The sequence below is a fragment of the Hesperophylax consimilis genome, chromosome 8 (assembly GCF_061612785.1).
Source record: "Hesperophylax consimilis isolate HC1 chromosome 8, BYU_Hcon_1.0, whole genome shotgun sequence".
Classification (NCBI taxonomy): Eukaryota; Metazoa; Arthropoda; class Insecta; order Trichoptera; family Limnephilidae; genus Hesperophylax; species Hesperophylax consimilis.
Genome location: NC_142843.1, coordinates 4197116 through 4221229, shown reverse-complemented (window position 1 = coordinate 4221229; position 24114 = coordinate 4197116). Strand labels below are relative to the sequence as shown.

Here is a 24114-nt window from a genome sequence, read left to right as displayed (position 1 = left end):
AATAAAAGCACCGGTGCTAAGATTCTCCATAGAAAAGACCATAGTAACAAATTGAATAACCTAGAAGCACTCGAAATAAAGAAAGCCATTGAAACCAAAAGTTTAATTCTGAATAATCAATTAGATTTGTCAAAAAGCCCAATACTGGGAATATTCCCTGTAAACTGTAAAATTCCCAGTATCCCTTAATCACCTTACAATTATTAATGCCTATTCTCTATTATTATAATATTTATATACACTAATCGTTTTCTTTTAATATATTGTTGTTTCATTTTGGTTTTACTTTCTCTCTCCCTCTGTATGTATATATAAAGACACATTTTGTATTATTGATTAGTTTAATTTTGTACCCTGACGATGCTCGAGTGAAGCGAAACCGGTCGGTCTTAAAATTAATAAAAATTCGTGGTTTTAAACAAAAAATATTGTTTTATTTCATTAATTTATTTTAAACTACAATTACTTCCAAGAAATAAACTTCTTTATAAAAAATACAGTAAACAAACTTACGGACGATTTTAGAAGAGATACTGGCATAAACAATACAGAACTGGTATATTAATAGAAGTAGGTATCCCAACACGATAAAAATAGGAACCTGTTTACAATGAAACCACAGATTTATAAAAATTAGTAACATTAAACAATTAACAAAACCGCAGTTACATGTTTTTTTTTTTTTTTAAAGTCGGAGGCGGTTTACTTACGTTCCCCGCGAGCACTTAGGCCATATGCCCATTGTACTATCTCCCATTTTACCTCATTCCCTTGCCAGTAACCCGGTCCCTTTTATGAAGTTCACCAGGGCTGTCATTGGATATGTGGCGATAGTTACATGGTTAATAGACATTAAAATACAGCAAATGAATTTAGACAAATATTCAGATGATTTTGAATAGTGTTTATTAACATTTTTTAAAATTGTGCTATAATAATTTAAGCTTTTTGAATCGGAAATTTAGAATTATAGTATTAATAATATTGCATATATCTAGTTTGTTTGCTTCCTGAACACCCTGCGCACTTGCATCTTATTATAATCTCATATAAGCTTTACGTAAAGATGCTGTGACTGGGTAGTGACTAAAAGACTAGTGACTAGTGCTGGGTGGCTAGTGACTCATGGACAGGATTCCACCAAACATTACCTCATCACCCGATACGTGACCTCGTTTCAATCTTCATTCAGGTTTTCAGCTTCTATCTTTGTAAAATTATCCTTCGGGCTACAATTTAGATGTAGGTACCGTTATCATCAGCCAACAAAATCGGAATAATTTATTTTGGAATACATGCTCATTTTTCATAATTACCTACCAATGTACCTAAATGCAGGGCCGGCTCAATGCAGGTGCAATTGGAGCAGTACGCTCCGAGCGCCGACTCGCCAAGGTGCCAAGCAGCCAAGAAGACAAAGAGCTGATAATACTTAACATGTAATACAGCGCCTTTTCGGTTTTTACTGGCACCATTTGCCGTTTGGCTCGGAAGTCTCAGGAACCAACCCTGCCTAAATCGAAATATAAATAAAATACGTTATCAATTGAGTATATTGTTATAGTTAGTAGGTAGTGTGTAATGGCGGTCCATGAATTTTCGGTGAGCTAGAGTGGTAAGATTAAAAAATACGACATTATTGATGTTGTATCTGAAAACAAATGGGGGTAAAGTGCGCTAACTTCTGGAGGTGATACTACATTATGGTAGAAATAAAAAGTCGAACCTCTATGTGAATGCTATAATAATAATAATAATTGGATAATTTGCATAGCGCCATTTTTTGTGAAAAATCATCTCAAGGGCGCTGTACAATTTACTATGAGTTCCTCTATCTATTGCTACGTCACTGTCTCTGCATAATACCTAACCTATAATATCAGACAGTACCAAATTTATTTTATTCGAATTACTTTACAGACCTACATATAAACTATTCTAATCCGAACCCAATCTTTTGAACTAAATGTATTATTTTGAATGATTCTCTTTAATATTGTATTATCATTAAGGTACATAAACCCAAACATAAATAATATAATAGGTATCTGGTACGTACTACATAATATTAGTCATATCGTGAACCACGAACGAACAACATGGTGAGTTCATAAATATTATGAACATGTTTATGGCTACACATAAATATTGCACATATCTAGCTTCTTGGTAGGTAGGTAATTAACACTATTCTAATTTTTTAACATTATACAAAATCTGCTCAATATTATTCGAAAACATAGGTTCATTTTCAAAGGCAGAAATGTTAGTAAATTAAAACGTAGGTGATGGTTGCTTTTTCTACGTAGTAGGTACATTCGGAAACTAATGGTAGGTACCGACCGACAAGTTGGAATTGGTGAATCTACATCAAGATTCCAAAAATACATTTTTTCAATCTAAGAATTTTACGTTATCCCACAAAATCAACTCAAAATACAGGGTTTTCCAATAAGAGGTGTTATTTTGAATAACGCGCTATTTCGGTAGATGTTACTTACTACATTTTTTGATATTTGACAAGTAGAAACTACCCCATTAATAAAAATGGAACGATACACGCTTCAACAACGCATTGAAATTATTAAAATTCACTTGAGTGAATCAAATGCAAATCATCTTGAGTGATGAGGCCCATTTCCACCTCGGTGGCTTCGTCAACAAGCGAAATTGTCGCATCTGGGGCTCGGAAAACCCAAGAATTATTGTTGAAAAGCCTCTCTATCCTCAACGTGTGACTTTTTGGTGCGGTTTATGGTCCGGTGAAGTCATTGGACCTTACTTTTCGAAAATGAGGCTGGAGCAACAGTTAAGGTGAATGAGAGATGATTAATGATTTTTTATGGTCGGAATTGGATGGTATTGATCTGGACAACGTTTACTCTCAACCAAACGCCCCTACGTGCCACACAAGCAACGAAACCATTGATCTTTTACGATTGAATACCAAAATAACACCTCTTATTGGAAAACCTGTATTATGTGGATTCACTTGTTACTCCCAGTTTCGCCACGGGGAAATTATTATACATAATCTGGTCGTAGCTTTGAATGACTTCAGCCATATTTGGTGACTGATGATTCACAGGCTTCTTCTTCCTCATCTACTTCCCCTCCTCACATACATTACAACGTTCTCAGAATTTTGGCTGCCAAAGTTCTATTGGCTCCGGTAACTGGAACTCTTGCGTGGTATGACATAAAAAAATATGCAATATGCAAATTTCTTTTGTGTAAAATAAATAAAAGACGCCAACCAACTCTTGGCAAAATATTAATTCAGTGACCTTTTGATAGTAAAAGATGTACAAAAATGCATTAATTAATAATTTTTATTGAACGTCGGTAAGTATTCCGCAATCGCTTTTTTTTATTTTTTTTTTATTATTTATACCCGCTAAACTGCTCAAGCAGTTTGTCAGCAGGTCAGTTTAACATAATATATTATCAAAGCATACAAAAAGCGAGAAATCACAATATTTAAATGACTCATCTATCTATGACTCAACACATAATATTAATTAACAAGTATTTACGGTCAGGCTTTTGCATTATCTTTTTTATTGATATCAATATCCGCAGGGGTAGGCAGAGAGGACAGACCGCCAAACAACTCTGGCACACACTCCTTGCCTCATCCACATTCATACATGGTCTCATACATACTCTTCTATTATTCTGACTCTTGACATGACCCGACTTAAGTATCTGATACACTTGGTCGTGCCATGTCTTTCTCGGGCGTCCCCGACTTCCATGTCTACAAAATACGAAATGTGCCATAATTTAAAAAAAAATTGTAGTATTTCTGAAGAATATTCTAGTTCATCTTGTAGTAATCTCACTGACCCAAAACACAGTTCTGAAGAACACATTGATACTTTTCTCAAGTAGGTATCTACTTATCTACATTATCTGCATACGCCATTGATGTAGTCTAATTTAGTCTATGGCATAGGTACGTTCTTGCAAATGGCTACCAAAATATTTAATTTTTTTGAGTGTTTTTATTTAGTTATAAAAAGTTACATTTTTAAATATCTGGTTTTAACTTATTTATATGACTTTACACTGCATCTAAAACTTGTTATTTACAGTATTTAGGCATAGCCCACGAAAATCAGCAAGGCTTTTAGCTTATTTAACATCTGTCGGTAGCTCATTATATTAATTCTTGATATAGGTTCTTACCTAAACCTTCGTTAGGTAAGTAGGTACTGCGCATACCTAGCTCGGTACCTACTCGTTCACCGTTCACCAGTATCGCCAGTCACTCCCATGCGGATGACGTAACCGCCCCCCACCCGCTGAGAGCAATGACGTCAGCCTGTATTTTCGAGTTCCCGCGCGCGGCTAGTACCTACCCAGTCTACCCACAACACGAACAAATAATAATAATAATAGTAGTCTACATTATTTTAACCGAATGAATAAAAATGTTATCTTGCAGGAAAATTCAAATTGTAAGTTAAAATACGTGGAAATTTAATATGCGTTCTCCACAGGAGATCCTTATAGACAAATCTGTGAAAGTCGTTAATTTCAAATGAGCGGGGAACAATTTTTAAATGTTATAATCCTTTTTAGGTGCCGAAAAACGTTGATACTTGTAATCATTACATTCATTTTCTTAATTGAAAATTTGAGCACTCTTTAACGTACCTACTGTTTATTTAGGTATTATTATTTTAGTATAATTATTTATACGCCATACAAGGTGGATTAGCTTTTTTTCTTCTTATAAATACCACTGGATTGTGCAAATCAGTGACCGCTTTCAGGCAACTTCACTGAACACATTTAAAACAAATATTCTAGTATTACTTCATCGACTGAATTAGATTGGAGCAATGAAAATAATCCGATTTCATTATTTTGCATAATTACTTATGAAATTAAAATCTAATAAATTGGTAACTTGTAAAACCAACTCGTTCTTATGCAAATGAGTCAATTTCCATTGTAAATGTATGTATAAGTAACAAATAAATTGTTCCACGATAACTCAACACAATGAAAATTCAACACACTTTTAAAAAGTTATATAAAGTCATTAAAAGCGATGAACAAAACTAACCTATAAAAATAACTAGATATAAGTTATTTTTTAATTTCATCACCATAAATAAACCACTCACTTCATCACTAACTTCTTGAGAAGTAGGCAAAGACAGATTCCGTGATTTTTCAAGGGTCTCCGTTTTTTTCCATTTTACGGAAAGCGTTATTTAGGTACTTCCTTTATACCTCAACGAATAAAGAAAATACCCTAGGAGATATAACTAGATTCACTAACATAATATCCCGTGATCTTTCACGGGTCTGCGTGGGTCTGCGATACTGTAATAATAATTCTCGTATCTTTAAGTCGCTATCCGCGTATGTCTGTTTGTGCGCTTACTTCTTCTAAACTACGATTTTCATATGGTTTTCACTATCATTTAGAAAATGTACTTATTTTTTGAAAAGGTTCATATATGTAAAACATGCATATTATATTTATAGAAAGTAGAGAAAAGTCTCTTGGCAACGCCAGGCACACATCAGTTATGAGTATTTATAAAAAGAGTTATTTTTTTTAAAAATAAAATTGCGTTTATGGAATTACACAGATGAAATCATTTGACTAAGTTAACTGGTAGTTTCGTTCATGAAACTCATCGGTTTAATAAATATTTTTTTTAAAAATACACATTTGTGTAGGTACATACTGAATTCAATGTGTAAAAAATGGCGCCGGAGGCGAGTTTTTGGTACCCAATACCAATAAAAAGCAAATTGAGCAGAATAAAATTAGCACGTGCAGATACGATTACGTTTTCAGAAAAAAATCGCATGGAAAATTTTGCATCTGAGACTCTTTTTGTGAACACGTATGAACCGTTTCGGCCCTTTTTCTATTCATTTACGTCATTACCATTCCAAAGCAATCGGCAAAGAACTTGATTTTGAACAAACAAACATTTACATTTTTTATATAGATTGATATCGTTTTGATCAGATCGATTGATTTACCAGGTAGGTACTTTATTACCCACATATTTGCTTGGCTCTGTGTGAGGTACCCACCTAATAAAGCATATAATTTTATTTCATACACAATATTAAATATTTTTAAGTTCTCACCTATATACTATATAGCGCACTTGAAGTGAAATGACACTAAACTGCGCTACATAAATGCCATGTTATTATTATTATTATACAATTTGAGCATTTCGCGTGCACAATGTGAAATATAACATAAATAAACAACTCGAACTAGCTTATCACAAGCTCGTTAAAACTTGTTTTATTCGTGCAATCAAAATTGTATTCCGACTAATAGGGTATTTCCATTTAGGTGGGAATGCGCAATTAAATCTGGTTAGTATATTTATGTAAAGGTGACAATTTTTGTAACCATTCGAATATTATGTTTTCTACTATTGTATTGTTATACATTATACGTACACAATCACAATAATTTTTATTACTAGCAGATAAAAACCCGCTACTGCGGAACAAATTAAAAACATTCTCTGATAGTAGAGTTTTGTCCCTTTGTATGTACAACAAAGTGTGCAAAAATTTACTTATCGCATTTTCATTTTTCTATCCAAATAAAATGTCGAGTAACTTCGATCATTTTAAATAAAGTGGACTGTGAAAACTATTTTTTACTAAGTACCAAACATCCATTAACTAAGATGTCAAAAAAATCCTGGAAAAATGGAAAATCTGACATTTTAGCGCGAGAAATAGTTCAGGAAATCATTTAGATACTACTATTAGATTATTAACTGAAGGATCTTTTTTAATATACCTACATGTATCTACTCTTGAAAACCTAATCATTCCTCCTGGTTCTAAAAGTATAAATAAATGTGTGTTATGCGATACTTACCTACGATAAAGAATTAATTATTCAAGAAACTGAGGGTGCTTCAATACCTATAGGTATCTCTTTTCTTTTTGTAATAATATGATCGTATCATTTTATAAACATTATCTTTATAAATTCACCAGTGTTGATGTCCATTCTGAAAATTATAAATAAGATAATTTCTGAATTTTCTTAAAAACCCACTTGAGATAAAAAAAACAGGGATTTTACGTAAAATTTCTTCGATAGTCCACGCAAAATTTCCCCGACCCCAACTTCCTTAACACATGTAAACAAGAAATACTTAAGTAGGTACCTAGAAATTATTATGTTGGTAGTGCCTTCAATCTATACATTTTTTAAAAAGTAAATAATTAATTTGAACGTTAAACAGAATATATTATAATTATTTCTTTCTGTTTTTTTTATTGTTAATATTAGGTATTGTAATATTAATTGTTTCTTGTAAAGCTGTGTTGTTTTAAAACACTTTTATTGTGCTCATGCACTAAATTTAGTAATGATAATGGGAATTGTTATCTCTACAAGTAGGTACATTATTTTAGCGCGAGTAGAGTTGTGAAGTTTAGTTTTAGAATAAAATAGAGTTTTCCCGCTAAAAATATTGGTCTCGCCCACTGCGGCGCGTATTGACTCACCGGGAGCGTCGAAGTACGTATTCAAATAATATTATTATTGTGGAGTGTGGAGTCATCTCCAACACTCTCTTCAATTTTACATTATTATCGGACAATACTGGACTATTCGTATTAATTCTTTGCCGTCAGTAATATTCCTCAGGCATTGTGTAAATTTCATAAAACAACAAAATATTGACTTTTATAAGTGTTTCGAGTTCAAAAGGCTTTAATATGCATAGTTTGTAATAGAGATAGGTAAGAAAAATACTCAAACACGGTCAGAATTTTTCAAAGATGGAAAATGTAATCAAGGGATTCGAAATAAGGAAAAGTGAATGAAAATAATTCAAAATAATAAATTGTACAGTGGCGGTAGAAGTAGAAGGGGCCGGTGCGCAGGCGCGGGAGTGGCGGCGGCGGCCATGTTGGGATGACGCGCTATCCAGTGGAGTTCTCCGCCAGTGACGAGAGAGCTCGTATTTGACGTGGCTACTACGTACGATCCAGTCTACCCACTCCGAACACAGAAAGTCGGTGACGAGGAATACGTAACTGGTGAGTATCCATTGCTGAAGAATAACAACCCAACATGGGATGCGAAAACTGACCCCCGAAAAATGGTCCAACGTGAACGTTATCCGATGGACAACGAGCGACATGTGTTGACAGTTTACTGGGAATTTGTGTTGAATATGGCGTCTCAAATAATACTCTGGCTGTACGAGTGTAAATTTAGAATTACGTCGCAGCAACGCTCGTCGCGGCCGATATTGGGACGGCCGAAGTTGTCGTTGCGTAGATCTTTGTTCACCGTCAGCAGTGCGTAGTATAATCTCGGCTGACATGTCCAATATCGCTATGTGGGGATATTTCCCTCCAGGGAACATGACGTGATGTGCGTTGGGAGCCGCGAATTGATGACCTTGGCCACTTGTTACAGGCGCCCCTCCGTGGCATGGACGGAATGGTGGAAGAGAACGGCACGGGAGGCTCCGGGGACGGCTTGAAGGTGGCCCCCGGTTCGGCCCCCGCGGGCCCCCACGTCGTCACCAGCATCGTGCAGCTGTCCCTCCCCGCTCAGGCGCCCTCTGCCCAGGTATGTGTCCCCCCAGTGCCCCCTCAGTGCCCCCTCAGTGCCCCCTCAGTGCCCCCTCAGTGCCCCAACCAACCTCACTCTTTGTTGACATGTCGGGGCTTATTATTATCTATTCCTCATAAATATTACAGCTTACTGCACTCTCCAAATTAGCTATGGGTTCAATATTGTGTACTAAATTACACAAATTATTTGTTTTGACATTTTGATAGTGCACAATTTGCCAATACATATTATCACCTTGAAGGTTATATCAGTATCAGAGGCAGTAGTCATGACTGCTTCTTTATCTATGATTAATACATAATTTATTGATAAAATTATTATTTTATTGTGTAAACAATGTTGCAAATAATTAATAGAATACATGCCTTTATGTGAGCATCCAAGGAAGACATTTGGAAGCAATAAATGCGACAAATTTCAGAGTATCTATCGTTACCTAACCTATCAATTGTGGTCATATTTTCATTGTAGTTTTAAATATATAATTGTGTGTATTTTATATTGTAATTTTTCCTCAATTACAAGTCTGGCTGACATTCATAATTATTTTCATTACTTCATGGAACATTTAATTTCGAAATTATGTATTTATTTGGGTATATCGACAGTTTGTGTAAAATATCCATCCTGAAAATCAATTACAGATTTCCTCGTGAATTATGTTAAAGCTTTTTTACGAACATTAAGTTTGGCTCATCTCCACGCTGCTTTATAGATGACAGAAGTGTACTAATTCGGAGTTACATTTCTTTCATTAATCAATAGATTTTTATAATCCCCCCGTAAATGTAAATAAAACTGTTTTTGATTTAATACATGCATTTATATCCATCTAGTTTTCTGTCTACTTACGTCCTTGGAAACTGGCAATTGTGCAAATTTGCAAATTATCCAAATTGCTCAAATCAATTTGTACTCTCTTAAGGAAGTTTGGTAGTTTGTTCAAACTTCGCTTTAAGTTATTTTGATTTGCATCCTACCGTGAGTTAAATTGTTGCACTGTTATTTTACATACAATATATATCGTAATTAGATTCTTAAATGCCTGTTCAACGGTGGTGTGGTAAATCTGGCCTCGAGCCTGGTTTAAGACCGTTTTAATCAAGTAAACGCCATGGTAATAACCCAAGTTTTTTTTTTACTGTTCTGACCTTACGCGCCGCGTAATGTACACCACGGTTTTTTAGTAAGGCTGTGACTGTTTTGAGGATTATAACCAGTGTAAAAATTTACATGAACATAATATTAATTCTAAATTACAATGCCTGCTTTACACTTTAGGCGAGACATTAGACTGAGTGCTAGATTTAGACTATCGTGTCGCTCAGTTGTTGCTTGGATCATTGTTGCTTGTGTAGTTGCTGCGTTCTATCTCGACTTCGTGCAGCCAAGGTGAAATGGGAACAGCGAGGCGATGTGTATTAGCCTCACGCTAGGACCACCTTGGAAGGTCTCTCTAAGAGTAGACGAGGCATGAGAGAGAACAGACAAAGCAAAGTAAAAGTGAAATGAATTAGTCTATTATCACCGAATACTGTACCCGGATGTCTGCTGCAATGTGGGAAAGGGTCTGTCCCGGTCCTGTCATATCAAATCAACGGTTTCCTATGCTGTTCCTTTTTTAGATGATGATATTTTTAATAACTAATAATAGTATTTTCTGTAAAAGTGGGACACGGTGGGTAAATTTGCACTTTAAAAAAAACACTTTGTATCGGTTAGATAATAATGAGAAGAAGTATATCAGTTTCTGGAAATATAAAATGCATTTTGGCAGTCATTTAAATAAAATCTATTGTCCACTTTGCTGCCATTGTTATTTATGTGAAAGTTTTTAGTTTTTTTCTTCTTTTTTTTTTACCCAAAATATAAACCTAAAATAGATTCTTGGTGAAAATAGGTTCTTTGTTTGGGTTTAATTAATAAAAATACATTTTAATATTATGTGATGTCGAAGAGATGTGATTTTTTTTTTTTTTTTTTAATGAAATTTCTATTAAATGTACTTAATTTATTTTAGGTTACTGAAATTTTTTTTTCTCATTGTAATATAATTGATATAAAATGTTTTTAAAACAAATTATACCTATTAACTGTGTCCTACTTATCTGTATACTTACCCTCGTAATGAGCCCAATAAGTTAGTAGCCAATATGACAAAAGCAGGTTTTGCATTGGTTCATTGCGTAAACCAAAATTTTTGCTTGTAATGATAGACTACCACGAGGAAATCAGATATTATTTGGTTATTCGTAACCAGACAATGTTTCTTTCTTTAAAATACTATGAGAAAAGATAGCATTTTGTTGCCCTGAACACAACACCAGATGGAAGGACTTATGTCGTAGGACGTATCTGTAAAACTCACAATGCCTTTAGAGATGTACACATTTTCAACTGGAACTTGAAAACATACAAAATGCAATATTTATTTGGGAATATATAGTTAATGGTCTCCAATACTTCCTTCCATATATACAGGGTGTATCGGCACGTACCCGACAAACTTTAACCAGCTATTCCTTAGCACATTTGGAGTAAAAAATGTTATGGGCACTTTGCTGTCCGGTAACATTTTTTTTTAATAAAAAATTTATTATTCATATTTTCACCACATGTCACCAATGTTTTATCCTTTGTCAAAGTTTGAAAACCCGTCTGGCAATATTTTGTTCGAGTTTCGTTGAATAATGTACGTACGTACCTACGTTGGCGCGCTTTTACAATCACAACGAAATTGCACAGCATCATTCGTCTCATTTTTAACTATTATTATTTAGTGGGTACGAAAGAGCGAGGACACTTTTTGACGCACTTGCTAATAACAGCTGTTGAACGCGAGAAACAAGGCAAATAACAGTGACGGAGTGTGGATTTTTTTTATTTATTTTTTGTTTTTAATGGAAAAAAAATGTTACCGGACAGCAAAGCGCCCATAACATTTTTTATCCCAAATGTGCTGAGGAATAGCTGGTTAAAGTTTGTCGGGTACTCTGCCGATACACCCTGTATACTGATTTATAATATTTATATTAACACTGCATTAAGACTAGTCGATAGTTTGGTAACTGTGCGTATGTGACATTGTATCAGTGATGTGACGATGTGTCCAGGTGCAGTCGGTGATCCAAGCCAATCAGCAGTCGGTGATCCAGACGCCCGGCAACCTGCAGACAGTGCAGCTGGCCGCCAACAAGACCAACGTCATCCTCGTCGGCAAGCCCGGCTCCGTCATACACACCACCCAGGGCACTATGCAAACGCTGCAGGTAATTCTAACTTCTCTTTATACATATTGACTGAGCTTTATACGGAGAGGGATGATGCAGAAAAGTCAGATTTGATATGTTAACCCTTTGTACCATATAACTTGAAGAGCCGACGTTTGTTTCATTTCAGAGCTGCTGTGCTAGCGAGATTTTACGCAAAACTATTACCGCATTTTTTGTAATGTTTCTATTAACATGAATTAATTTATCATCTTAAATTATGCACATTTGTGCATTGTGCTATCAATATTAACCTACGTCCCATAAATGATAATGTGACACTTTTAGATATATCTCTTGGGACAGGTCAAGTTTTGAGGATATTCACATGGTTAAGGCTTCTGTTATTGGTTCCATTTGGATATCTTTTCAAGACCACTGTTCTGCTATATTACGACCTAAAATATTTAAACAACCACATTGGTATTTTACAACGAAATTTTTTTACTCTACATTCTAACTTCAAGATGGCTAATAACTGTCTTGCTAGAAATCATTCACCACACATTTCTTAATATCTTCTCTCTGAGAATTGTCTTTCGGATGAGAGGATCGGCTGCTGTTGTTATTAAACTTTGCCAGCAGAAATGCTAATCCATCGCCACAATTTATAAGACGCTCTGTTTATAAATGGTCTGTTTCTAGGGATAGAGCTTGGTTTCAGTTCAATGTACTGGTTTTAATAAATAACATTGTTTGTAATGCACTTTAGTGGATTGCATAAGCAGATTGTCTTGCCAAGAGCCAAATTGTAGTGAGATCATTTATCACATCACGATTTATTGTGATCCATGATAATGGGCCGACTTAATAGTAATTAGCTATTTATACGTTTTTAGTAATTACATGTGTACTCATCTAAATTAGACATATAAGCAGTGGCGGCTCGTGACTTTTGAGTCTGATAGTGGTAAGTTTAAAAAATTCTACATTAATGTTGTTCTTTAGTTCAAAACGATTTTTATTTTTATTAGAAAATTCGATTTTTTGTGTGAAGATTTTCAGGAAATTTTAGTTTGGCTTTTCTTCATACAAAAAATCGAATTTTCGAAGAAAAAAAAGAAGTTTTTTTCGGCTAAACCAACATCAATAATGGCTTTTAAAAATATATATATTAGCTCTCTAGTACGCCCAAAGGTCACGAGCCGCCACTAAATAAGTGTATAAGGCAATTCGCATTGTAATAACACTTTTGAGTCCTCGAAAACAAAATATGCTTATGAATTACCAGTCCTTTTTGCAACAGCGCTACAATTGCTGGCTGCGTAAAAAACTTTACTACAATTCCCAAATCGGGTATACAAAAGTTCAGGCTTGTTTCCAGAATTTAATATTTTGTTACACTATTGAGGGCACTTATAATTTACCCACCTCACTCATTTTTAGAGTCGCTACGCCAAGGCGGTTTGTTTAAAATGGAACACCTGTGTAGAAAAGTATCACAATGTACTGTTGTAAACCGTTGCCTTATTTTTGCGAACTTAACTATTTTGCCCAGGGTCTGGTTATTTAAATTTGCACTCTTCGGCAGTCCATGTATGACTGATGTCTTAGTTTATTGAAAGCATTTTCGAACCCCCTGGTGCCAAAAATATGGTCATGTGGATTGCCTCCAACTTTTCGAAATAATACCCAGATTTCATGTTAGGCCAAGTCTATAAATTTGTATGACTATGGATTATAATAAGAACTATTAAATATTTCAGTTATTGGTTTTGACCCAGTCACCTTACTTCTGCATTGTTCCTCTCTTCATATACTTAATATCTATTGAATAAATTTCTTTTTATACTGTATGTATTGCTGGCGGCATAAATTAACACCAGTGTTTTGTAATTTATGATATGTGAAAGGAAGCAAGTCTTTGAATGTAAAAAATAAATTCAATTTCTGCTCTCATTGCAGTGAATTCAATATAGTCATTGTGAAAATTGACTATTTCACGGAGGCACTAGTCCTACGTCACTAGAAATAAAATAGATATTTCCATTGAACTGAAATGATCCTACAGCAATGTTAGTGTCACCGCAAGTCTCTGATACTCCAAATCGTTGCTGTTTTCTTGTCTCCTGGAAAGTGGCCAATTAAGACTTACTCGGAGATGAGTTTATGTTGACATTATACAAGTTTGCATACTTAATATCTCATCTTACTGAACTATTAAGAAAGGACCACTCAATAAATATTACCAGTGCAGCAATGATATGCTGGATTTTCATCTATTTATAATTCATCCATTGCAGAACATTTGATATAGTCAATGATGTATGTATATTACCAAATGGTTAGAAAACTGCCATTATATATACCACAGTACAACTTGCTTATCGTGACTTTATATTATCTATGTACGTAACTATTCTAGAATGCTGATTCCCTAGTCCTAGTATTATTTTTTTGAAAAGTTGTAACTTGGTTTTATTGAAATAAATGTCTTGGCGCTTTGACCGGTTCACTGCCACCGATTAGGGTTTGAATTTAGTTATTTTACGTCCTCAAAATTTAGTAGCCAATGCACCTGTTAAAATGTCACTATAATTGAGTTGTACTTTGATATGGAATATTTGAGAAGTATGAAGTAGTCGATGGTGGTTGGTTGGTTGGTTAGTTAGGGTTGCCCCCGATGGTCTAATGTTGGCATTATTCAGATCAAACCTGAGCCGAGGTTGGTTGCTGACCCTATGCAGATGGATTCGTGCAGCGACGACAGCCTCTCGGATGAGGAGAGCCCCAAAAAGCGCCGCGACCTGCTCACGCGCCGCCCCTCCTACCGCAAGATCCTCAACGACCTGGGCGGGGCCGAGATCGCTGGTGAATATAACCCCCACTACCATTTCATCGTCGCAGACCCCCCCCACTGAGGGCGAGGAATTGAAAAGAATTGAGCATTCTCTAAACAAGCATCAGTTTATTCTGAAGAATCATTACATTTCTTCTGTAGCTTTTAATCAATTGAACCATTGAATCCAAAGTTCAACATATTTTATGGATTTTATTTGCTTTGTATGGCCATTGTATCTGCCTAGTGAACACAAATGATTACTGTCTTTTGCGTTTTTGCAGGCCTTCAGGCCAGTCCATATAGGCTATTAAACTGTGACCACAAAATAAAATAAATGATTATATATATTTGTTAAATTCATGAAGAAAAATATGTTAATTTTCCATTAATTAACACTTCTTTTATTATTGAAGAAGATAATACATACTAACAAATCTAAACTAAACATGAAACCGAATAAGACAAACCTTCTCGAATGGGAATTGAACCCAGGATCTCTGTTTTACCGGGACAATGTATTTATCCACTCGATCATCGAGACCTAATTATTATACGTCATTTTTGTTGATGTCATATTTCAAATTCACCAATATTATTTTGCAAAAAGTTTTTCACATATTTTTGGCAGTTATCTTTTTTGGATGATCACAAAGTTGTCAAAAATTGGTTTGTAACCAAGATAGTGTCTCGGATAAACATATCTGACTGTTATTTATATAGGATACCCGTTGACTTTTACTGAAAGTCTAAATGAATATTCAATTTTTACTTCAACAACTTTTCTTTAACTTTGAAGGTTATACCACCCATCAATGTATTATATCATTGAAGAAGATGATAATACTAGAAAACCTATAGGAAACAGAAACAGAACAAATCACAAAATTTTATTTCTTGTTAATTTGTCAATTTATTTTTGCCTCTTCACAGTTTTATAGCCTCTATTGATTGCACATCCCCTTGCTTCTAAAGGTTTATTTGATTGAATATTTTAATAAAGAGAATGCGATCCATTTCAATTCCAAACCTTCCGCAAAACCCTTCTTCTGTCTTGTTGTTAATTTATTTGTTTCACGACATTTTAGTGAAATATAATATTGTCATTTGCAGCAAATTAGTCTACTAAACTGAAATATTTTCTTGAACAATCTGACAAAATCAGTACTAATTACCACTGATTTTATCTCTAATTTGCTATATTTATCATCAACTTGTTGAGATCTCCAAAAATATGTATGTCTACCCTTTACTAAGTAAGCACTTTTAATAAAATGTTTAAATTGTCTATGATTATGTTATTATTATTTATGTGCTAGTGTCGAACGATCTCCAGAGCATATCAGTTTGTTTATTCTTTACGTAATTTTTAAATCAATGTGTTTGCATGATGAATTTTATTGTAATGGATTGGTTTTTAAAATTATTTTATGGTAGATTTACTGTTTATTTTCAAAACTGTTTGCATGTTCAATAATAAGTAGGTAATAAAATTGGTGTTTATCTGCTAATATTATTTTAATCTGTTTAGTTTTTTTTATTTTTTTTTTTTTAATTTGGAGTAGTTTTATTATATATTTTTTAACGTCCTGCTCTATGTTTATAAACATTTAAAAATGTAATTAAAAGACATGCTTACTGAGTTACTTTTATTTTTACAAAGAATTTATTCATTTAATACATGTTTTGGGGTATTAGTTAGTTTTTTTTTAAATAATGGTATTTTTTTATGAAAACTGTAAAGTAGTGAATTAATCTGTTTTTATGTCAATAAAACTGTCAAATATTGAGCCCCGCAGTCATAAATTTTCACCAAAGTCATTGACGTAAATTACCACGAAAAAAATAGGAAAAATGCCATATTGTTTCTTATATATGTTTTTTGAATTTTTCACTGAGAAAAAGATTTGATTGTGTTGATACAAAGGCAATACCGGGTGGTAACTATTAGTAACATCAATAAGGTTAACTGATGGGAAGTTAGTCTATCAGAAGTAAACAATTGATGGGTTGCATATTGCAGAGGGTCACTTGGAATCAAACTCGTCGGAGAGTGAAGTGTCTCTGGCCACCCCCTTGCCCTTCTCCTCAGGTCAGTTTGAACTGTTGGTCTCTGGGGCCCCGGTCTTTTAGTAGAGCCTCGAATCGGCAGACCTAACAATATTAATTCAAAACTCGCAGTACACTGTACGCAGAAGTACGCACAACTAGTGATGGGTAAATTTTCATCTAAATGGTGAAATCCCTGGACTAACCAATGAGGTTGTCTCCTTCAGCCAAATTTCATGTTATTTACAATTAATTAGATAACAGATATAAGCTGTAAAAATTTTGATATTTGCAGCTGGCCAAAAAGCATGTGATGTCACGGTACATACAATGACTAACGCGGCAGTATTGCAGTAATGCTGTTCGAATTGTGAATGTCCTGAGGCACAATTGTTAACATTTTATCCAAGTTAAATATGAAAATTCATAATTTTATAATTTTTTGAGATTCAAAACCTAGTTTTACTGTCTTTAAAGCAGAAAAAATGGGAGGCAACCTCATTTAGAATAATACTGTGCACTTTTAGGGTGCACATCAATGCGCACTAATAATTTTCATCCCACGCTAGACTAGTACAAATAATACTCGGGAGCAAAAATATCGCTAACTTAGCAGTAGTAGTCGAAGAACACCAAAGTAACGTTATCGTTCCTTTATATTTAATACGTAAATTAATGGTGCAGTGTGCATTTTATTATTATAACAATGTAATCTGAGATTGCTCCAACTATTATATTATAGTAACATTATATTATTAAAACAACAATAATCTTTTTTGGAATTTGGTTCCCCGTGGTAATATTTTAATCTCTCTCTTCTTTAACTCGGCATTCTGCAAAACTTACTGAATAAACCAATTAACTTGATCTAACAATAGTAATGATATGTAAGTACAGGTTTATAAATATAAGTTTTTCTATTATCTGTTGTAGCATTGCGTGTATTCTGACATCTGTAACTTTTACGGTTTCATGATGAAACAGAAAAGTGCCAAAACAGAACACTATTGAAAAGTGATAAAAAACTAACCTAATCTAATTCCTAGCTAACCTAGTCATGAAAAAGATTTTATTTATTTATTCTTGGCTAATTTATATTTTGTGTTGCGCCCTTGAGGTGATTTTGCACAAAAACGGCGTTATTCAAATCATCAAAATACTATTATTAAAAGTGATAAAATAATACTAAACTAACCTACCTTATTTCACCCAGTTTATTTTTTTAAACCACTTTTCATGACTTTTCAAAAGTATTCTGTTTGGACCGGTTAACCAGTTTTACAATACACGGTGTCCGGAAACTCGTAGTACAAGCGGGAAACTGGAGTATCTACACCACATGGGGAACCCAAATAAACGTAAAGTTTTTTGATTTGAGGATTTTCATCAAAAAAAAAACCAAAAAAAAATATTTTTCGGCTATTTCAGGGTTAAAATTTTTTCGTCATTCGATCTGAGACGCCGACGCAACGGATAGGAATTATTATTAGCATAGGTAGGTACTCACAATATGTAGCGATGTTTCCGATCTCCAATTCAAACACACAAACACGTCACATAAATTATTTTAAATGTTCACCGTTAACTTCCAAGCACAGTTGGGTCCGTCTGATGATTGATTATCGCACTATTTAAATCATGTCTGAGTTAATTTTTACCTTGTCGAAGGCATTGATGATAAGTCTCAAAATCAAAACATTAAAAACGTACAACTGTTTTCAAACACGTCGAACGCATCGATGATAAATCTTAAAGTATCACTATCAAAACAATAATAACACATATTAAAACAGAAAAAATTTCGCCCACAATTCGCTTTTATGTTTACGTTAACGAGAAAACTTCTTAAAGCTAAATGCAATGTAAACAATCACATGAATATGGCCACGTGCGGCGACCCATAAACCAAAACTGACCTACCTACTTACGATTTAACAGAAATGTGACATCTGCTTATCGTGCGTCTCTTTCCTTCATATGTTAGTTGAACCCAGAATACTAGAGAAAGCTATATTTTGCTAATATGTCAGAGATAGGTATGAATTTTAGAACAACAGATGTTTTAACCCTGCAGAGCAGAAATATTTTATGATTACACCGGATTAAATGAAGGGTGATTTCAAAATAATGCTTTAAATCCGGGTTTCTTTATTTGTTTTACTTTTAAATAGTTTTAATTAGTTGGGTACTTTGATCTTCAGTAATAATTTATAAGAATTTGATCAAAAAAAAAAATCAACTTCTGACTCGATTTACTCGAAAACGAAAGCTCAAATCAAAAAAAATTATACTACAAAATCGACTCCAAATGTGATGTAGATTCACCAGTTTCCCGCTTGTACTACGAGTTTCCGGACACCGTGTATAATTAGTTGTATGTGCTTGCTTCTTCACGCGGAGAGACTTTTTATGGTATATTGTTTACAAATTAATTGTTAGCAAGGAGATTGGGCATGAGGTTTGTTTGAAAAACTATTTTATTTTTGAACTGAGTTTCTTTCGATGGTCACTCATTCCAGCAATTTTCATCTTATCTGAAAAATTGGTTTTGTTAACAAAATAGTCCAACTCAATTTTTTCCTAGATGTGTTGAACCTGTCGACTGGAAGGAACATCGGTGTCCTTCATACTAAAATTGATTAATTTTTTTAAAGCGATTTGTATCCTTATGTACAAAAGGAACAGTATGAAGAATAAATTCAGAATCGATTGTGCTAAATATTGCTTTAGAAAATATTTTTTTGTTTTATGTATGCAGCTTCTCTGATGCATTTGGAATTGTGTCATTTTTTCTCAAGGTCATGGACGTCTCACAATCAACATGCATGAGGAACATGTCTGTGGTAAATGAGGAAGCAATTGATGACCTATTGATGTAATTTTGCCATTGCAATGCATTATCTAGATGAAACAGCACTTGTTTGCACTCCAATCTTGGCTTTTAACCTTAATTTTTTGTAACGGTCCAATAATGCCAAATGATATTGGTTACCATCATTATCTTGCCATTTTGAAAGTAGTCAATAATGATTATCTCTTGGGGGTTCCAAAAAACCTACCTGCGGGGGTCTGACACAATCTACGCAGTAATTCTTCTGTGGTAAGAAGTTCTGTGGTAATTCTGAAAGCAGAAGCAGAAACTCCACAAACAAGTGAAATATAGTTTTAATTTGGTTTCATTATACTCACTAAAAATAATTTCTTGATTGGACGTTTCTATTAATACAAACTAGGACATTTTTGTTCTCTGTTATAATTTTTTTTCTTATTCTGTATTTTGTAAACAAGTATGTGAATAGCAAGATGATGTAATGTAATAAAATAACGATTGTGTGCAAAAAAGCTGTCATGGATGTGGTGAAGAAAATATGCCCAATGTTCTATGACGTAATTTGTATTTGGAAATGTTGGCACGTATATTATTTATTGTCAAATGGACACGTGAATCATGACATCATACAATAGCAAAGGATAGGAAGCGTGCATATATAATAAAAGGACTAAAGGACTGATATCTCTTGGGATGGTTTGATTAACACTGGCGGCTGTGGTGGAGCGGTGTGGCTCCCCCTGAATGTGGGTGTGTGGTCGCGTGTCTAATGTGTCGCTGCGCGGGTGTGTGTGTCTGACCCCAGGGCGTATTACAGTGATCCCGGCGGGAGCGCTGCAGGCGAGCGAGGGAGGGCTGCACACGCTCACCATGGCCAACAGCGGCTCCGGGGGCGCTATCGTGCAGTACACCACCAGCCAGGACGGACAGTTCTTCGTGCCAGGTATGCTGTCCCACTTGTGTACACTGTGTGTCTATTGGGTGGTGTCCCCTTGCCTGCTGTCTGTGCGCTAACTGCCACGCTTGCTTGTGTTGCAGTGTCGCAGGGCGGCCCCGTGCTGGAGGACCAGACGCGCAAGCGGGAGATGCGGCTGCTGAAGAACCGCGAGGCGGCGCGGGAGTGCCGCCGCAAGAAGAAGGAGTACATCAAGTGCCTGGAGAACCGGGTGGCTGTGCTGGAGAACCAGAACAAGGCGCTGATCGACGAGCTGAAGGCGCTCAAGGAGCTGTACTGCAAGCAGAAGACCGAGTGAACCCGTGATAAGGTGCCTCCCCAGGACGCGTATATTACTCAACAGAAATCATTCATGTAATTGGGGCGACCCGCCGGCAGGAGTACGCGGCTCCGCGAGCATCATCTCCCGTGAGATGTCGGCGCGTGTTACCATTGTTTGTTTATGTTCATTATTGTTATATCCTTTTCTCTGGAGGAAGAAGAGAAACAGCTGTAACGGGATAAGCCAAAGGATTGTATATGTAATGATTGTGTTGTTTTATTGTCTACAGATGTGTAATATTTATGGAATAAGTGTGAACGGTGGATAGGATTTACGGAAAGTGGCGAGAGTGTTTATATTATAATATTATAGTGAGTATTTTTTGTATAAAATCGTACGGAGGTAAATCATCGAAGGGAACTTAATCCAGAGTCTGGAGTGGTATGTACATAGACATATTTATATAATATATATATATATTTTTAAATACCTCTGATGTATACTTTTGTTAGTTGACATCGTGCGTATTGACTCCTTCCGTCTGCAGATATTTTCACAGAAAACTCTTGTACCTGATATTTTATGGTTAGCATTTGTGATATGTATATTGAGCTCTTAGTTTGTTGTAACCAACTCTCAGCAGATTAGATATTTAATACCTAACTTGACATATCACAGTCGCTCTTGTTTATTTCTGTCCCAGACATATGTACATTACTATTACTGTCCACATCACCATCACCATCGAGCAGCGCCTCTCGCTTCCCACTTCACGCGTCTCGCTTCTCGCCAACTTTTCAAGTGAGAGTCGAGGGAATATAATTTAGATTGTTGGCAGATTGGAAGTGTTAATATGCACGAACATTTTTATAATAAGAATGTGGAGTGCCTTTGCAAAAGTATAATTGAAACCACTTGGAGACACCTCTTTATAATATATTTACATGTATTATTACAATACACTTATTTATAAGTAAGGAATTACAAGGCTCTAATGATAATATGTTTAGATATTGTTTATGGGTTTCTGCAATACAGATCCTGTGGAACAGATAACCTGGGATTATCTTCAATTTGTTCTCTGAAAATGGATGCGCTTAACCTTTAGTCCTTCCTTCCAGCTATCTGTAGCTCTGAGGATAGTCAACTTGTTTTATTCTTTGACGGCCATTTGACTTTGTAACCTTATTAATTGTTACAGTTATCCGTACTGACCGTGATAAAATGCAATGTTTAAATTTAAATATAAATATCTGGATTCCTGGCACTTGATGCCCATTTTAAAATTGTATGTTATTTTGTAATGTGTTGTTGTTGCTTAGTTGTCATTTGTAATAAATACATGATTTATTACCTGATCTTTAAGAGACCACTTTTAAAATTGAAGCATGTGCTATTAAAATGCCATCGCAAATTCAAACAGTCAAAATGAATAAAAAACTAAATTCATGTTCCGATTGTTAAATGTTTATACAAGAGTCCCACAATCTATTAACACTGATCAGGAGGTAATCTGGTGCATTTAGAGGGCAATACATGCAGCAGTCATTGCGCCACTTGTAAATAATATTAGTTATTTAGTCCCCTCTGTCTTCTGGTCCGGGCTGCTTCGATCGCTTCAGTAGTGAATAGTAAATAGCGCTGCACTATAAACAAAAATTCATCACATCCTCAGACGACTCACCGAGTTGCTAATTCAGTCCGTCCAGCTTCCGCTGTTCATTTCTTCATGTATTCTTATTCTGTCACCAGATTGCTCCCGGATATTACCCGTTATTAACTAGACTCCGTGTGGGGGGGCGGGCGTGTGCAACCAACTTAACTATTACATCCTCTCATTCGAAATGAAAGGATTTAGATTGTGTGATCAAGCACCGGGAGACCTTTGTGCCATGCTATTCAAACACTTGATTAATTATTGTGTAATTTTAGCAAACTTTACTAATTTATTGGTGGGTGATACCTGCAGGCGTGTCGCTGCAGTACTACATAATATTGTATATTGTTGGTTATGTCAGGAATTATTCATATTTTTGTTGTCCCTTTCAGAAGATCTATATATTAAAAAATACAAGAAGCTGTTGTAATGATATTTGACAAGAATTGTACATAATAAAATTGTATTTTTACAGATTATATAGTTTTTCTACAAAATCATTTGTATATTTGTTTCCTAATTAAATTTCTAATAAAAAAAACACATACCTCACATGCATCTGATTGTCTGGTACACTAATCCAAGGGTTCCCAACCTGTCGATCGCAAACCTAAATTTGGTCGATCCCAATAATTATTTTGCGATTGTGAAGTTTGAAAATATTAATCATTTCCATATTTAACAACCATGGATAAAAAAAGGTAATATCTTGTTTGTATGACGAACTGGTTTGGCTAGTCTTGTGCTTGCTTATCTGTTTATGAAACGGTTTTATGGTCAAAGTTTTGAAAAACTGACAAATCAACATAGATTGCAAATTGCAAGAAATAAAAATGATATGTACTTTGGATAAAAAAAAGTTAATATATTTTTATCGCAATTTTTGAATTTTTTTGATTCTTCCGAAATGTAAACAAACTCCAGAGTACAGGTAAGCCTATCGTCCAGTTGGGTCGGTAAAGGTAAGGGTTGTAAACCCAAGGCCCTGTGCAGAAGAGTTAAGTTTGCGAAGGTTTGCAGTCCTGCCATTGTAAGTTTTCTGTGCAGGGTCTACAGTTTATGTCGATTCCTAACCCTTACCGACTCAATGGGATGACTGGCTAAGATGTTGAGTTTGCAGATTTATCTAAAACAATTAGCCTACATTTTCAAATATTAGATTTTTTTAATTAATCATAATATATTTACAATCAAATTAAGGTAATAATAATAATAATGTTTGTATATTTCAGTTGAACAAAGCGGTGAGTGCATTATTCTGTTTGCCATATAAAAGCATACATCTAAATAAATTACATGCTATTAACCCTTTCACACCCACATTATTGTTTCCACATATATAAAATATGTAATGCTTGATAATACCTCAGAAAATTATTTGAAAATTTTTGGTATTTAATTTTTTTTTTTTTTTAGAAATTTTTCTACGTTAATTTGGATTAACATTGGGCGTCAGAGGGTATTTTTTAAATAATAACGTAAAATAAACATCACAAAAGTATAGCCGGGAATACACATGCCTGTAGCTGGCACACTTGCATGCAAGCTCCTTGCACATGCCAGCTACTATCATGTGTATACGCTAACTTGCATGCCTGTACCTGCCTTGCAAGTAGATTGCACATCATTTGATTTACTGGCATGCAAGTTGAGGGAGGGGACGAGGGGGGCTATGAAACCGGCATGTGTGAACATCGCGACAGGT

General features: G+C 34.9%; 1 protein-coding gene across 6 annotated transcripts; it reads left to right on the top strand.

The window, feature by feature from the left end:
* Positions 1–7598: 7598 nt before the first annotated feature.
* On the top strand, positions 7599–22886 carry CrebB (Cyclic-AMP response element binding protein B). 6 transcript variants are annotated; one of them, XM_089634777.1, is made up of 6 exons: positions 7599–8061; positions 8447–8602; positions 11722–11877; positions 14565–14688; positions 20353–20478; positions 20574–22886. In XM_089634777.1, exons 2-6 carry the CDS (start codon positions 8462–8464, stop codon positions 20786–20788), a joined length of 762 nt encoding a protein of 253 aa, XP_089490903.1. In that variant the 5' UTR covers positions 7599–8061; positions 8447–8461; the 3' UTR covers positions 20789–22886. The 6 variants fall into 6 exon arrangements, with proteins under 6 accessions (XP_089490903.1, XP_089490902.1, XP_089490900.1 ...); XM_089634776.1 differs by having other exon boundaries at positions 7609–8061; positions 20341–20478; XM_089634774.1 differs by having other exon boundaries at positions 7632–8061; positions 11728–11877; positions 14526–14688; positions 20341–20478.
* The last annotated feature ends 1228 nt before the right edge of the window (positions 22887–24114 follow it).